Source organism: Plectropomus leopardus, chromosome 2 (assembly GCF_026936395.1).
Source record: "Plectropomus leopardus strain MGB_pleo_1.0 chromosome 2, ASM2693639v1, whole genome shotgun sequence".
Lineage (NCBI taxonomy): Eukaryota > Metazoa > Chordata > Actinopteri > Perciformes > Serranidae > Plectropomus > Plectropomus leopardus.
In genome coordinates, this window is record NC_142177.1 from 589946 (window position 1) to 606186 (window position 16241).

At 40.1% G+C, this 16241-nt stretch overlaps 1 protein-coding gene across 13 annotated transcripts in view; it reads right to left on the reverse strand.

Annotated features, from left to right (window-relative positions):
* Nucleotides 1-16241, reverse strand: part of plekha6 (pleckstrin homology domain containing A6) — a 151695-nt gene that overhangs the window by 62867 nt on the left and 72587 nt on the right. For 7 of the 13 annotated variants that reach the window (XM_088082478.1, XM_088082468.1, XM_088082460.1 and 4 more), the window contains one exon: nt 10026-10126. In XM_088082478.1, the coding sequence (XP_087938604.1) occupies nt 10026-10126 (101 nt within the window). Of the gene's footprint in view, nt 1-10025; nt 10127-10259; nt 10657-16241 lie in introns of those variants that run through there. The other 6 variants (XM_088082503.1, XM_088082486.1, XM_088082506.1 and 3 more) reach the window with 3 other exon arrangements.

The following is a 16241-nucleotide window of genomic DNA, read 5'->3' on the forward strand; positions in this document are numbered from 1 at the left end:
ATATGAATGAAGTAAACTGAATGTGCTTTAAAATGCAAAAGTCAATGAAAATGTTATTTAGTATGCACTAAAACTCTCAAGTGAGTAAATGTGGTTTTATTACAGGTTTAACAGGTTGATCAACCCAAAATAAATCTGTAGTCGAATAACTTATCTTCCCACTTATCTGATTTAAAAAATTCATACTGACTAGCTGAGGTCAGAATACCAATAATAAGTCACATCGTATTCTTGCCCCTGTAGGCTACTGCTGAGAATTCTCCAGATACTGGACACATTGCTCTCAAAGTTTGCTGTGTATATTCACATCTCAAGAACATGATTATTCCTGTTAGTCCAATGTACAAGAAATATCAAACTTTACTCCAGATATGAAACTTCATGAATCTTCCCTTAACTTCAAACAAAAAGCTTTTTAAAGCCTCCTGGGAAAACTACCAGGAGCATTGACTTTTATCCTAGTTCAATTTATTGCTAAACTCTGTTTTCACCCTGATAATTCCCTGTGTTTAGAGGAAAATCATCCAGCAGTGGATATGGATGACTTCCACACAAGAACAGAGAGAAAGCAGCACAGAGGCCCTAAAGGAATGAACTCTCGTCTTTTCATTGCCGCATGAGGCTTCTCTTGAAATGGTAGCAGTCAGGAACAGTGATGCTAAGCTACATACACACCCAGGTGTAACCATTTGACTCTGGCTGTTGAGTCACTCATAGGCACACATACAACAAAAGCCAAAATTAATTAAATCATTTACCCTATGAGGGGGTAATGACAAAAGATATCTAGTGATCTTTTCATGTTCAAGGTGCTTGGTTTTACACACACACACACACACACACACACATACACACACACACCAGTGTTTGGGTTTGAGTTGAAGACTGAGACATAACAAAACCTTCAGTTGGAGATTACTCTCCTTACTGAATGTCTCCTGGCTCTAGCTACACCTCTACAGAGCCAGGTAGAACAGCTGCAGGTACAACAGGTTTCAACAGCTCTTTGACTGTGCTGTTGTCAAAAGTAACAAAGAGCAGAGATCTCTGATGTATGTGAACAACTTAAGCCTCTTTCCCACTGCACAAAAAACATGCTAACATGTGCTAACATCTGACTTGTCAAGTCAAGTCAAGTCAAGTCAAGTCAAGTCAATTTTAGTTATAAAGCCCATTATCACAAAACACGGGTTTCCTCAGAGGGCTTTCCAACAGACGACCTCCCTTTGCCCTTAAAACCTCACATAATCTAAGGAAAAACTCCCAAAAAAGAACTTGTATAACAGGGGGAAAAAAAGGAAGAAACCTCAGGAAGAGCGGCAGAGGATGATGAGAGATCCCTCTTCCAGGACGAACAGACATGCAATAGATGTCGTAAATTGAATTACAATCATAACAAAAAGGAAAGAGAAAGAGAGAGTGGAAGAGAATGGGAGAGAGGGGGAGAGATGCACAGCAATAATGGAAACAAACGCATGTCATATTACAATAACGATTGGTGTAGAATTACTAAATGCACTCTATAATAGTATTGTGGGTGTTGATAAGAGACCCATGCGTATATTGACAGTGGTGGTGTGGCTCATAATAATGGCAGTAGAAGTTTGCGTCAAGCATGATCACGGTATCAGCGGAACCAGGACCCACAACACAGGCGTAGCTTCAGACACGACCAAAGCAATGGCAAAACCAAGACCATGATCAGGGCGAGCTGGGGGTACAGTTTCAATGTCAACACAGTGGGATAGTGAACAATCAGAATTCACACCTGGGTCATATTACTCTGCAGTAGTCATAGATATTTATCACCCCTGGCTCTGATCGGCATTGATGGAAACACTATCACTGCACCAGTAGTACTGTCCATCTCAACTAAGCAGCACAAAAGCATAGATCAAAATACATCTGCACCTATTTTGCAATAGAGACAGAATGAGTAAGAGATATATAAAAAGAAGTAACCATCATAAAGTTTTCACAGACCTCTGTCCATGCTTTGTTCTCTTTAATTTAACTGTTCACTGGTCTGTCTCTGAGGTTGAGTGGACACCCCAAAACCTGGAGAGTGGATAAAGCCAGGATTTTCCAGGTATCTAGGCTGAATTTAGCCGTGACTCGTTGCATGAAAGCAGAGGCACATAAGTTGCAGATTTATTCTGCAGCTAGCCAGCTCCTGACCAGGTTAACAGCCAGGCTTGTTTAATCCTGGAGCCTGATTTGTTGAGTCAGCTGTCACTCTGATCAGAAATAAATATGTTTTATAATTATTCCATTTTAATGATGTACAGAGGTTTTATTTTATATTTTCTAGGGGTCACTCTGTTGAGTTGTGATTAGTCGGTCTCTTTATCTTGTAAACTACAAAAAAGACAAATGGTAAATTAAAGCCATGCCAATGCCTGTGCCTGCAGCAAAGCTTTCACTTCATGCCACTGCTACATAAGTCAGTGCCCCTTTTGGGCCACCCCAGCGGAGACGCCACGCAAATTGCCTGTCGATCTCAAATGTCAAACTCCATTTTACCCTCAGTTAGGTACAAGATCCCTTGGGGTCAACCCAGAGGGGGCAGTCCACCATTTTCAAGCAGAGAACCATGGCCTGATATTTGGGGGTGCTGACTCTCATCCCGACTGCTTCACACTCAGCAGCAATGCACTTCAATGCCTATAGGAGGTCACATTGTGGTGAAGCCAACAGAATATCATCATGGGCAAAAAAGCAAAGATGCAATTCTGAGAAAAGCCCTGCTTTCCCTTCCTGAGGCATCTAACTGTTTGCCAGAACTTGCTTAAGGCCAAATCAAATTCCTTCTCCATAGCATGCCCCAGCTCGTCGCACACTCTGCTTATCTTTGGCAGCCACCATAGCTGCAGCACTTCTGGCCAACCAAGACAACCAAACTCGAATGGCCTCCTTTCTCAGTCTGGTCTCTTGCCATCGTCAACGTGAGTGTTAAAATCCCTTAGAAGAATAATAGAGTCCCCACTTGGTATCCTTTCCAGGACACACCTCAGAGACTCCAATAAGGCCAGGTACTGCATAAGCATAAACATCACTCAGAGAGTTCCTCCCAGTGAATCAAAACCATATCTAGGCGACCCTCTTGTTACCTCTCAGCTGGGAGCTTTTGAGTCTCCTCAAACCCACCATGCACATCTCACCCTGGGCAACTCTGGCATAGGTGAGATTCCAGCCCCTCTTGGGGAGTTTGGTTCCAAAACCAGTGCCATGCATAGAGGTGAGCCGAAATATATCTAGTTGGTGCCTCCCCAGCTCCTGCACCAGCTTCGGCTCTTTCCCGGCCAGAGAGGTAACATTCCACGTCCCTCAAGCCTGACACATGCTGCAGCCAAACCCAATATATATACATACATAAGCTAGATTGACATGTCCCTTTTCAAAATAACCTTGTTTATTATTGTTGAATAAAAGTACATTTATGTTTCCAGTGAAACAAATGATTAACCATCCTCGTGGCCTGTCTTGATCAACCTCACAGTGAAGTTGTCAGTCAATAAATTTGTAAAAAAAAATGAATGCATCTCCAAAGAAGATATCAGATTAAAAAAAATTTGAAAAACCTGTGTATAGTCAGATAGTATTGGTGTGATTTGTCTCTCCGTCATCCCCCGGCCATTTTAAACTCATACTTATTGTAAACAGAGGTGGTTGGACAGGAATCACCAGATGTCTTTGAAGGAGGCGTGCTGGGACAGGACCAGAGTCTTAGCCCCACCTCTATGACGCCCGAAGGAGACTTGTCCAATGAGACAAAACATAATAAGCTTAACCTCTTACACGCTTTACTTCCACTCGCCCACATACACAACATGTTTCAAGCACGCATGTTACTCAACCATGCAGCCTAAAGTGTCTCACATGGTAACATTTAAATAACACAGATACAATTTAAAGGATAGCACAAACAATTGGTTTTACAACACTACAAAGTTACAACAATAAAGTATTAAAAAGCAAAAAAAAAAAAGATAATTCATTTTTTTAATTTATTTTTTTTCATTTTATAATAGAAAATAAAATAAATAAAACAGAATAAAATTAAGTTGCAGGGATAAAATAAAGTAAAAACCAGTGACTAAAACATAAAATAAAAACTGTAATGTTACCTCAAATGAAAAAGCTAGATTAAAAAGATCTTTAATTCACTGTTAACAATGCTGAGAGGGATTGTCATTCTTATATCGAGAGGGTGTGGGTTCCACAGTTTAGGAACATAAATACAGACAGCACTTGCACCAGTACTTTTACGGGACACAAGAGGACCTCAGTGATCTGGCTGGAACATCAAATGAAAGAAAATCTCAGATGTATGGACAGGCAAAGTTATTTAAAGCTTTATGAATAAGTAAAAGAACGTTAAAATCAGTGCTAAAAGATGCAGGTGGTCAGTCTAGCAACTTCAGCAGTGGGGTCATGTGATCTATTTTCCTTGTTTTACTTAACACTCTTGCCGCAGCATTCTGAACTAGTTGTAGATCTCTCATAGACTTTTTGGGTAATAAAGTGAAAAGGGAACTGCACTAGTCAAAGCAGCTGGTAATAAAGGTGTGAGTATTTCAGCATTTTTCTGTGTTAAAAAAACGTCTGACTTCAGCAATGTGCCAAAGATGAAAAAAATGCTTTGATTGTCCTTGTTAAAATGCAAAGTAAATGTCAAAACTTAAAAAACATTGGAGCTGTGTAAAAGAAGCTTTTCACTGTGAGACTTTTAAAAAAGAGACAAGTACGGTGCTTGTAAGAAGATAATGAAGTAGGTTGTGTTTTAGAGGGACTCTGCAGAGAATTTGATTTAACCTCTTTTTTGGCGCCCTTCATTCATAAGAAGTTGTTTTAAAATTATCTTAGGTACAACTAAAACTTCGACTTGTTTTTACTTTTCCACACATGGTGATGTGTAAATACAAGAACACAGGAGAGGCCACTGCTAACAGACTGACACTTCCAGACCTAGCAACATGTCTGAGGTATGCAGGATTTATTCTTCTATGTCAGTTCAGCGCTGTCTACGGCGTAGGCTCTAAAAAGATATATACTTTGCAGCGTACCCTGCAGTGTGACCTTTGCTGTAGCCTGATGTGCACCTTTCCAGATATGCATAAACACGTCTTGGTGATGCAGACCTCCTGCGTATTTCTGTAAGCTAAAAACCATTTGCAGAACAGATTATTTTTACTCTTTTTTCGCAGATAAGTCACAACAAATAGTCAGGACAATAAAGCCCTCACACAATGGCATTAGTCTTATGTGTGATCTCTGCCAGCCACTAGGCTAACTCAGTTGTTCCGAAACGTTGCCATGCCAAGGACCCCCAAATTGCATTAGGTTCTGGTGCGGACCTCCTGCTGCATTTTTATTCTTTATTACAGCGGTTTTATTACATGTATATATATAATGGCAAATATCAAAAATCAAACATACAACTTCTAATATATTTTCCTTACTGTATTAATAATAATCAGTCTTTCCTCTGTTATAAACATTTCTTGTCATTCATCAGTAGTATTAACAGTAAACATTTTTTTTTTTAGTTATTTCTTTTAGATCTTTTGTCTTTTGTTGGGCTTTTTTATTCATTACATTCAGTGTCCTCTTTTCCATTCTATCATTTCTGTCTTGCCAGTATTCAACAAGAATATTAAAGGTAAAATGTTTTTTTTAATTTTATCTTTCTCTTTTGTTATTCATTTGTTATTTTTTAAATAGAAATTGAAAGATTGGCATCAAAGGACACATATTTTGATATGCAGTGATTAATAACATCTAAAAATACATATATCAACAGTGTTTTCCACAGATTGCCTGTGTGTCTGTGGTGGTAGGTAGATAATTGATCTGTTGATATGTTCACAGCTGATCAGATCGATGGATGAGAAAGGATATTTGCAGTGCAGCACTTTTGTAAGTGAAAGACAGTTTTAGGCCTAGCAGAATGAATGGATTAGATTCACTTTCAATGTGCCTGACGTTCTGCTGCTCCTCTATGCCTCTACTGCGCTATAAATAACCCAACAGTGTATATATTTCAATACCGCTCCTACTTAACAGTCTAGCTCCATTCACTGAGATTATGGTGGTACAAATTAGACTATTGCGGCCACCATAGTCTTGGTTGTCACAAATTATGTTTTTAAGATTTCTTTCTTTCTTTTTCGTCAGTATTCACCCTTTTTCCCTCAAAGTTTCCACGGCCCCCCATGTAATGCCACAGGCTATTGCTAAAAACTTTAGCATGTTGTTGAGATAATGTGTCTTGTAAAAGACAAGTGTTTTGTCTGTGAAGCTTGTGAGTTATAATAGACAACATATTTACCAATATTGTTGATAGAAAAATAGTAAGTGGAGTACCCATAAATGACTCAAGTGACCATTCGCCCTTCTTTGTAGTCATTCAGAATTGTATCCGGAAAAACAAGGACACTAATGCTTGCAGCCTAATAAGACAAAACAGGTTGCGTTTCTTTTAAAGAAGATCTAATGACACAAGACTGGAATAAAGTCTATGTGGAAGATGTAAATAAAGCTTACGAAGCGTTTTTGTTCATAACAACTGCTCTTTACGAAAAATATTGCCTTCTAAAAAGTAAGGAACAAGAATTTGATGACAAGGGAATGCAAAAAGCATGCAAGAAGAAAAATCTGTTTGATTATGAATTTTGAAAGATGAAAACAGAAGAAGAAACACCCATGTAAGACATACAAAAACAAACTGACTAGTAATAGATTAAGCAGTAAATGAAAGGACCTGAGGTTGTTATACCACTATACCACTGCTGCCACACCACTACACTCAACATTAGAGAAACACACTCATCAATACAATGCCAAAAATCAATGAATAATCATAGCATTAAATTATAGCCAGGAAAATTTGTCCCAATATGACTCGCGGCATCAGACAAAGCCAGAGTCAACACCTCAACAAATAGCAGGCACAGCAGCATTAGCAAAGAGTGCCAGGTTCAACATCAGCTGAAAATAAGCACAAAAACATCACAGCATGTGGCAATGGCAGAATTTATAAGAATGTAATGTTCTGCGCTGCTATAGGGTGTCTGGTAAACATGTCAATGTTGGACAGAATGTCACAGTAGATTTACAGAGTAACAAATTCTTTTAAACAGGTTGGAATACTCTTCTTTTCTTTTTCTTTCTTTCTTTCTTTCTTTCTTTTTTTTTTACAACAAAAGCCATGTGGTGCAAAAACATCTATCTTGACACACTTATTGATCCTCTTATGGTGTGTTCATGCAGTCCCGAAGATAAAAAACTTCCCAAAAATATTAAAAGTTGTGTCTTTTGGAGCGGATGAGTCAGGATATGGTTAGCTTAGCTTAGCATAAAGACTGGTAGCAGGGGAGAGGGCTTGTCTGGCTCAGTTGATAGTTAAAAAACAAATCCTCCCAGCCCAGGATTGCTGAATACTGTAACGTCCGGCAAGACGTTGGAAAGAAAGGCGACGGTTTATCAGTACGCCACTTTATTACTGAACTGGTTACTGTAGGCCGTAACCACGCACAAAACAAAAATAAAATAATACAGGCACAGATCAACTTGGCTGCTCTCTGGCTCCTCACGCTTGCCCTCTCTCACACACACAGACTCTTCACCTTCTCACTCCTACCCCGCCCCCTCTCTCCTCTCAGCCATTCACATGCCTAACTCTGCTCTCAAGATGCATTCAGGTAACAAGAGAGGTAGGAACTTACAGAACATCTGCACGTAACAGCATCCAACATTAACATAGCAGCAGAGTTGCTACAATACTATGTAGTTATTTTGTGAGGAGAAGATTTTAACTATGCTGCTTTCTGCTGTGTGTATCACTCTCAACATAGCTGAATCACTGCGGACTTCACACTTTTTCTTAAATTCAAAGGACTTGTCATCGTCTTTTATGTTTTCCTCCCTTTATGATACTTTATCTCTGATCTCTGTTTTTCTCTAATGTATTTATAGCTTTAGTCTTTGGTGTATTTAGTCTTTTAACTTTGCTGTATTTGAAAAATGACTTTAAAAGTCTGCACTCATGCAATATATTTGATCATTATTGATATCACTCGTGCTAAAATTACACACTGAAGTTTGTTGATATTATGCCTGACACTTCATAGTGGGAGCAGACAGGAGACAGTTCTCAGCTTTTAGTCAGAACATCAGCTAGCAAGCAGCACCCTAACCCTTGGCAAGCTGTCAAAGCCACATTGACTATATTTGCTGTTTGTCCCCGCTTCAGGTGTGTTTTTTTTTTTTTTTTTTGTGTGTGTGTGTGTGTGTGTGTGTGTGTGTGTGTGTGTGTGTGTGTGTGTGTACACATTGGGTTCATGCACTGGACTTTGCACCAGAGCTTGCACTCTACATGCAAAGACAGACAGGACTAAATGTTCTGAAAAGTGAATAAACTGATAATGACAAACAGTGACTGCAGTTAGAAAAGGGGCGCAGAGGGACTGAGAGCCGAAGAGAGAGCTGTCACTGTGTGTGTGTGTGTGTGTGTGTGTGTGTGTATCATGCTGATGCTGAAGGGGAAACAAGACTAACTTTCCAACTTATATAAAGCTTTCCTCAGCTGATTCAGACTCAGCTAACCTACATTACATCCTCTTCGTCTCATCTTTATTCAGCTCTGACAAACTACTCTGTCAGTGTTGTGTGCTGCTGCCTCTGGAGCTCTTTTTATCTCAACTGTCTGTGCTGCTGACTGATTCTTCAGGATCTGAGGAAAAACAACCTGGATCTGTTTAAAAAGAACAGCAATTATACAACTGATGTGACTGTCATTGCCTCCTGCCAATAATACATGAGCCTTACAGAGCAATACCACTATGTCATCAGACAATTATGTTTTTAATTGGGATAATGTTCCGTCCATCTTGGACATCACAGATGTGATGCTACTAAAAAAGTTGTATATGGCGGGCCTTTATTCAAGATTTTTAAGAAATGTACTCATTATGCAATCATTGTCACCTGTCCAACTGTTGTTGGTGCCTGCCTAGTCAAGCAGCTTTTGCAGCCTCTTCCATAACAACTAAACTTCATTAGACGAAAAAAAAAGTGTTTATAGGCCCTGACACACCAAGCTGGCGGTCAGCCATCTGTCAATGTTAAGCCGACGGAAAGCATTCCTGAACCTTGTCGTTGTGCTGTGTCCTGCATCACTGGCCCTCGACAGTTCAAGGTGGCTTTTTTTCTGCTGATCTAGCATGTTGAATTCGCCTATGCAACAGTGAAGCACATCGGCAAAAGAAATTACTCTGATTGGCTGTTTACCTCAGCGCACATGAGGAGAAATGAAGGGGAGAAACAGTCAAAGCGCATTCACTCTACATGTCACATTCACCCATTCACACACTTGTGACCGAGGCTACTGTACAAGATGCCACCTCCCACTCACACTCACACCCCCAAATATACTTCGACATATAGCCTGGAGGAACCGGGGTTCGAACCGCTGATCGTCCATTTAGAGGACAACTGCTCTCCCTCTGAGCCACAGCCACTCTTGTGGTTGTGATGTAGTATACAGAACATTTACAATAAGCAATATCTCACCCCCACCCCCGACGACACACAAAAAAAGAAAACAGAATCTGATCCAACATCAAAATCCAGAGGTCCTACTGTAAGGTTGCCTCCCCGACTGAAAAAAACACACAAACATCAATCCAAACCCCTTTGACAGTCATAAATAACATCATGTGATTTAGCCATGACATGCCAGTCAGCTTCTATCAGTCAACCAGAACCAAACCAACACCCTTCTCAGAGCCACAGTCATGCAACCGAGGAACAAGTTCAAACATTATTAAATCCTGCTTTTGCAATAAGCAGTCACATTGCACAAGGAGGAGTCTTCAAGGCTCAGAGTAGTTCTGCTACAAGCTGCTGTCACTCAGCAGCCAACAGTCACAGTCATTGGAACATTTCTTAAAGCCTGAAATGTATCTTTCTGCATTTATTTTTTCTCCAAGCACCCTCTGTCCCCCCACCACAATGTTACTGACCTTAAAGGCAAACTTGCGGGTGATGTTATCCGAAGGCTCCACTCCACGGATTCGGAAACTAAGCAGCGGCAAACTCCCTAACACCGTGTCCTCCTTCTCATCTGTGAAGAGAAAAATGAAAATGTGAAAACATCCAAGAGAGAATCAGAAAAACAGAATAACGATCCGGCCAGGGCTACAACTTCCGTGTGAGAGTAATAACAAGTATCACGTTAGCCAGTACAATCAACTTGCATGATAAAGGACAGCAAAACAGAGGAGTGTTCAGAGTCCTAACATGAGAGTGGAATCCAAGCTGATCTCCTCCCAGCACACTCGCTGCTCCCACAGTGACAGCTTCCTAGAATAGATATCCATTATGGTCCGAGGGTCCCTCTGATAAGCAGCAGTAACGGCTCACGCTCTCACACACACACAAACCAGGATCCAGCAGTGATAAATAGGAGCACTGTACTGTAGGAGGGGAGTACCAGCGCTGACTGAATAATTGAAGGAGGTATAAAAATTTCAGCAGTTTGAAAACGGATACACTCCTCTCTCTGTGACCTCCTACCTCTTACTTCCCGAATGCTCTGCACCAACACTCTCTCTGCTCAACGTGTGTGTTTATTTGTTGCTATGTTCATATGTATGCGTGTGTGTGTGTGTGTGTGAGAGAGAGAGAGAGAGAGAGAGAGAGAAAGGGGGGTTGGTAGAGATCTGGGGGAGGGGGAGGGGCTTGTGCAATCATACAATACCCTAATCCCTGCTCTCTCTCTCTCTTTGTGTGTGTGTGTGTGTGTGTGTGTATGTGTGTGTGTTTGCATGTGTGTGTGCGTGTGTGTGTGTTTGTGCAAGATAATGATCAGCCCATGTGACTCAGTGTTGCAGGAATCTCGGTCCCCAGCCAACTGTACCTGCTGCTCATCTGCACCAATGACATAAACACACACACACACACGCAAAAAGGGACAGCAGAAACACTCTGCTTCTCTGCCAATTGTCTTTCACACACATTTGAATGATTTATTGATGACTGTATTTATAGACTGAAACCATGGAAATGTATTTTCTTAGACAATCTGAACAGACAACACAGCATGCAGAAAGGTACACAAAGTAATGATGACACACAGTGGACATAAAGGGAAATACCTTTATAATGATGTTAAACACAAAACTAAGACATTTCACAAATCAGAGAAGCTAAACTAGCCAGTTTGGGATATTTACCAATGGGAATATTACCAAAATATTATTCTACTACTTCAAGAGTGAGTAGGGTGAATACAGGTGATTTGGGACACTTTTTAGGAGATTAGCAAGAAAAAAACTTTGAATACTACTTTAAGTATTACATTTTGAACTTGTTATGACTGTATGCTATATTTATATAAAGAAAATATGATGACAAGTAAAATATTTTAGAAACTTTCCCTTCAAACACGTCAAGAACCCCAACCTTACTTTAATGTCACGCTCAGGTAAAATGAGACAGCTACTAGGGTGAAAAATGGGGCAGTTATGTTAGGTTTTTTTAAAGGTTAAATCCATTTATCATTTCAGTCATTAATTCAATAAATTATCATGTAACCTGTGGCTAATTATTATAAAGATAGCCCAGCTTTTCTGACATGCTTTACCTCTTGCTGCCTGTTACCTTGCTGCCATGTGCCAATGGACGTGTGGTGTGTGTGTGTGTGTGTGTGTGTGTGTGTGTGTGTGTGTGTGTGTTTAATAGTCATGGCTAATTCTGGAATATCGTGGCTGAGATGCACTCACTGCATCATCTCTCAATGGCAACCATACTGCAAGTGTCTGCAATATTTCAAGATGGCACTCAATAACATAACCCATGATTTCACGGCACCTGGTAGCCTGAAACTACACTGGTTTCACTTTAGCTTTTTTTTCCAATTTTACCTGAATACATTAAATACTCACTCAAAGCCTTTCCTCATAAAAAAAGTAAACGTGTATTGTGAAAATATTTTCATTATAAGTCAACCATTCAATAAAATGAAACATCTGACAACCATTTTTGTTGTAATACCCCTGTTGTTGGGATGAGAATCAGCACCTACAAATCCGAGGCCATGGTTCTCAGCCAGAAAAGGGTGGAGTGCCCCCTCCAGATCGGGGATGAGATCCTGCCCCAAGTGGAGGAGTTTAAGTACCTCAGGGTCTTGTTCACGAGTGAGGGAAGGATGGAGCGGGAGATCGACAGGCGGATCGGTGCAGCGTCTGCAGTAATGCGGACTCTGCACCGATCTGTCGTGGTGAAGAGGGAGCCAAGCCGAAGAGCAAAGCTCTCAATTTACCAGTCGATCTTCACTCCTACCCTCACCTATGGTCATGAGCTTTTGGGACCAAAAGAACAAGATCACAGGTACAAGCGGCCAAAATGAGCTTCCTTCGTAAGGTGGCTGGGCTCTCCCTTAGAGATAGGTTGAGAAGCTCAGTCATCTGGGAGGAGCTCGGAGTAGAGCCGCTGCTCCTCCACATTGAGAAGAGCCAGATGAGGTGTCTTGGGCATCTAATTAGGATGCCTCCCGAATGCCTCCCTGGTGAGGTATTCAGGGCACATCCCACAAGCAGGAGACCCCGGGGAAGACCCAGGACACGCTGGAGAGACTATGTCTCTCAGCTGGCCTGGGAACGCCTCAGGATCCCCCGGGAAGAGCTGAACGAAGTGGCCGGGGAGCAGGAAGTCTGGGCTTCCCTACTTTAGGTTGCTGCTCCCGCGACCTGACTCCGGATAAGCGGAAGAAAATGGATGGATGGATGGCTACCCCTATTGTTATAGCTGAGGTATTCTCATTACCAAAATGAGTAAATAAACATATGTCGTATGTCTGAGATAGACCTGTGTGTCTCCTAGATTTCTGTAGAGATGAATAGAGATGACGAGAATGTTTGGTGGTGTTAACAGAAAGGACATGACTCTTGAACTTAACAGTTGTATTAAGGCTTTATACAATGGCATTTAACACATTATTCTGTCATTTTATGCGGATTGAAAGGAATTTGTTTGTTGATAAAATGTCAACAAGTACAATCATTTCTGTAAAGCACTTATAACTACTGTATGAATCGATCCAGCAGCACTCTACCGCTGCCACTGTCTCTGAGCTTGTAATTCTGTTGGTTTTGCTGATTCCTTTCAATTCACAAGAGCTGTGCAGGAGGGCAATTCTTTTGCAGACAGGTTAGCTAAATTTACATCCCCTGGTCACTAGCAGCAAGATAATGCGCTTCTCTGCCCCCAAACTGCCTCCTGATAACCCTTCGAGACGAGAAACTGAAACTGAGTAAGTGTGCAAGGTAAAGTGATGAAAATAATGCAAATATAGTCAATTTAGTCAATTTATTGGACCCCAAATGGGCCTTGACGTATTTTGAGCATGTTTCCATCTTTATATACAAGGACATAGCTCAAGACAAGATTTTAATTAAATGTGGACTGACCAGTTCACAGAAAAATAGCAATAACAGTAGTAATTGGGGATGTAATTAACATGTGCTCCTGACCACATCACACATAAATGTATATATTCACGTTACTGTTTATGTAACTGTTTATGGTTTAATTATGTTGTACAATATAGCAATGCCACTACAACTCTAAAAGTGTAAGCAACTAGCCAGCAAACCAACTGCAATAATCTAACTGACTTTTGCTCCATCATTAAACACATGTACATCTTGGATCAAAAAAGGATCCATAAAATCACCACCTTAGAATTACACGGTTCTACCTTATATAATGTTGATAAATTGTCACAGAATAAGAATATATGAATAACTCAACTTTTACAAAAATGTCAGATTGAACCCTATAATTCTAAGGTGGCAAAATATGTCCCTATCATTAAGTATTAACTTCTATGCGACATTTTAATACTAAATATGATAGATTCCTGAATATATATGTACAAGGTAGGCAACAGAGAGGCCAAGGAGAGAACAATCTAGATGAAAAGACAAAAGAAATAATATGCGGTTGTTCTTTTTGGTTGGTGTGTGTGTGTGTGTGTGTGTGTGTATGTATGGGCCTTTAATGTCATCATCATTCATATCAAATTTCAGTAAAGTCAAAATGAATCCTTTTTTTTCTTTTTTTTTTTTTTGCAAAACCGAAACACTCATGTAAGCACAAACTGTGCCTTGGAGGAGTTAGAGACTGCCCTGTCAAACACAACCAAGACAACAAAAGTCCTTTGCTTTTTCCCCTCCCCTTGTGCCCATTTTTTGGCCCTTGGTCCTTGCTGGCATAGCAATCGCAGTGGTAAATTGCACTGTCACAAATTCCTCCCTCCATTACTCCCTCTGTAAGCCTCCTTTTCTGAGACACAGCTGGGCCAGGCACAGACAGAGGGGAGGCAGGAACAAAACAGACGTGTTCAGAATAAAGAGAAAAGCCCCCAGCACTGAAGAAATGAATGTCAAAATAAGGAAGAAGAAAAGCATGGGCACTTGAAGGCCATGTTTTAATTAGAACTCTGTAAAATAAACATAACCTTAATCTGGATTATTTATGTATACTATAATGGTTACTGAAAGAGAGAAAAAAAGATGTGTGTCAAATCAGCAACAGAGAAAAATAAATAATTCAGCACTTCATCCAGAATTGACTGTTCTTTTGGCTGTTCTGCTTTTATCACAACATGTTTTCTGTGTACATCTTCTGGGACTTTCCTGGCTTATTGCTGAAATCATGTACAAGGTTAATTAAGGCTGTAATAGGTTCTGAGGTAGAGGACAAACACGTAACATCAGGCCACCGAGACATGAGCCCCACATAACTGGACAGTTAGGAGAGACCAGAAATAGTTATAACATTTTTGACATTTCAGTCTGTATCTTGGAGCTCTTTTAAGCCAGCAAATTTAAAATGTGAATCAAACTATTTACATCTGTCTGCTGTTAAATGGTGTAGTTGTAATCTCTGTTACACAAACAGAAAATGCATGGTTGGTCTGAAACACAACATGTGATATATTACAATTTACCCCACAGTCCTGGTTACTAAAATTTGAGACACTGAAAGCAGTAGCAAGTAACCCAGATGCTTGTGGCCACGAGCCAGTTTAGCTTACACCTAAAAGCTAAAACATTAGCGTTAACAACTTGTATGACAGAACAAGATTTAAACATGATTTAAGGTTGATGAATTTTACCACAAAGCAGGTCGTACCAATATTAAATTAAATTAAGTACAAAAAAGTCTAATCTCTTAGCTCAGAATTAGTTTTCTTTCTTAGAAACTTCCCTGTGTCTTCCACAGGGTGCTAGTTCTTCACATGAGAATAAGGACTAAACTAAGCATGTGCAGAGTAAATAAGGTAATTCGAACCATGTCACTGATTGGAGAAAATGAAAGTATTGAATAGTTATATTTTATCTTAAATTGAAATGCTTTTGATAAAGTTAAAAAAAAAAACGTATTCATCATTAATAATATCCATGATAACTTTTTTCTGGTGAGAATACATCATTAGGTGTATTAACCACTAGCAGTGATGTTTTGTTGTTGTTTTGTTGAGGGGCCTTTGTTTTTTAAGGAAAAAGTTCGGCTCTTATCCATTTGTGGCATATTAACAGCATAATAAGTTGGTCTAGGTCATTCATCTTTGGTTGAGTTTTTTTTTTTTCCTTTTCCGTGATGAATGAGTGTATTGAATGTGAGCAGCACTGCACTTATGTCCATTTCAAATTTCCCCACGGGGGCAGTCTAGTTTATCTTATCTTGTCTTATCTCATCTTAATATGGCATCCGAGTATAACGTTTTCATTTTACAGCTAAATAGTACACAAAAATATTTGGGGTAAGAATTACACAATGCATCATCAGAATCTTGATTCATATTTTATCAGCGCTGCCTAGTGTGACAGTTAGACTGCAGTTCACGAACAGCAGATTCCAGCAAATACCATTCGAAGCAGCAGAAAGGAGAGAATATTGTGCCAATACTAGAAAATATGACATGGTTTTATAAAAGTTACCAACTATAGCTTTGAAGTATTTGAGGTTCTACCAAAGTGTTTTATTTTCAGCTACTGCAGCCAACATTGCCATGGTGATGTACTCTGCTGAAAAGAGCTACTGTCATGAGAGCAGAGCCAGGCTGCAGCCAGAGTAAGCTCAGTGACCCATTAGTCTGCATGATGAGTGACTGCACATTCACAAATCTTCAAACACACACACACACACACACACACACACAGTAATAAACA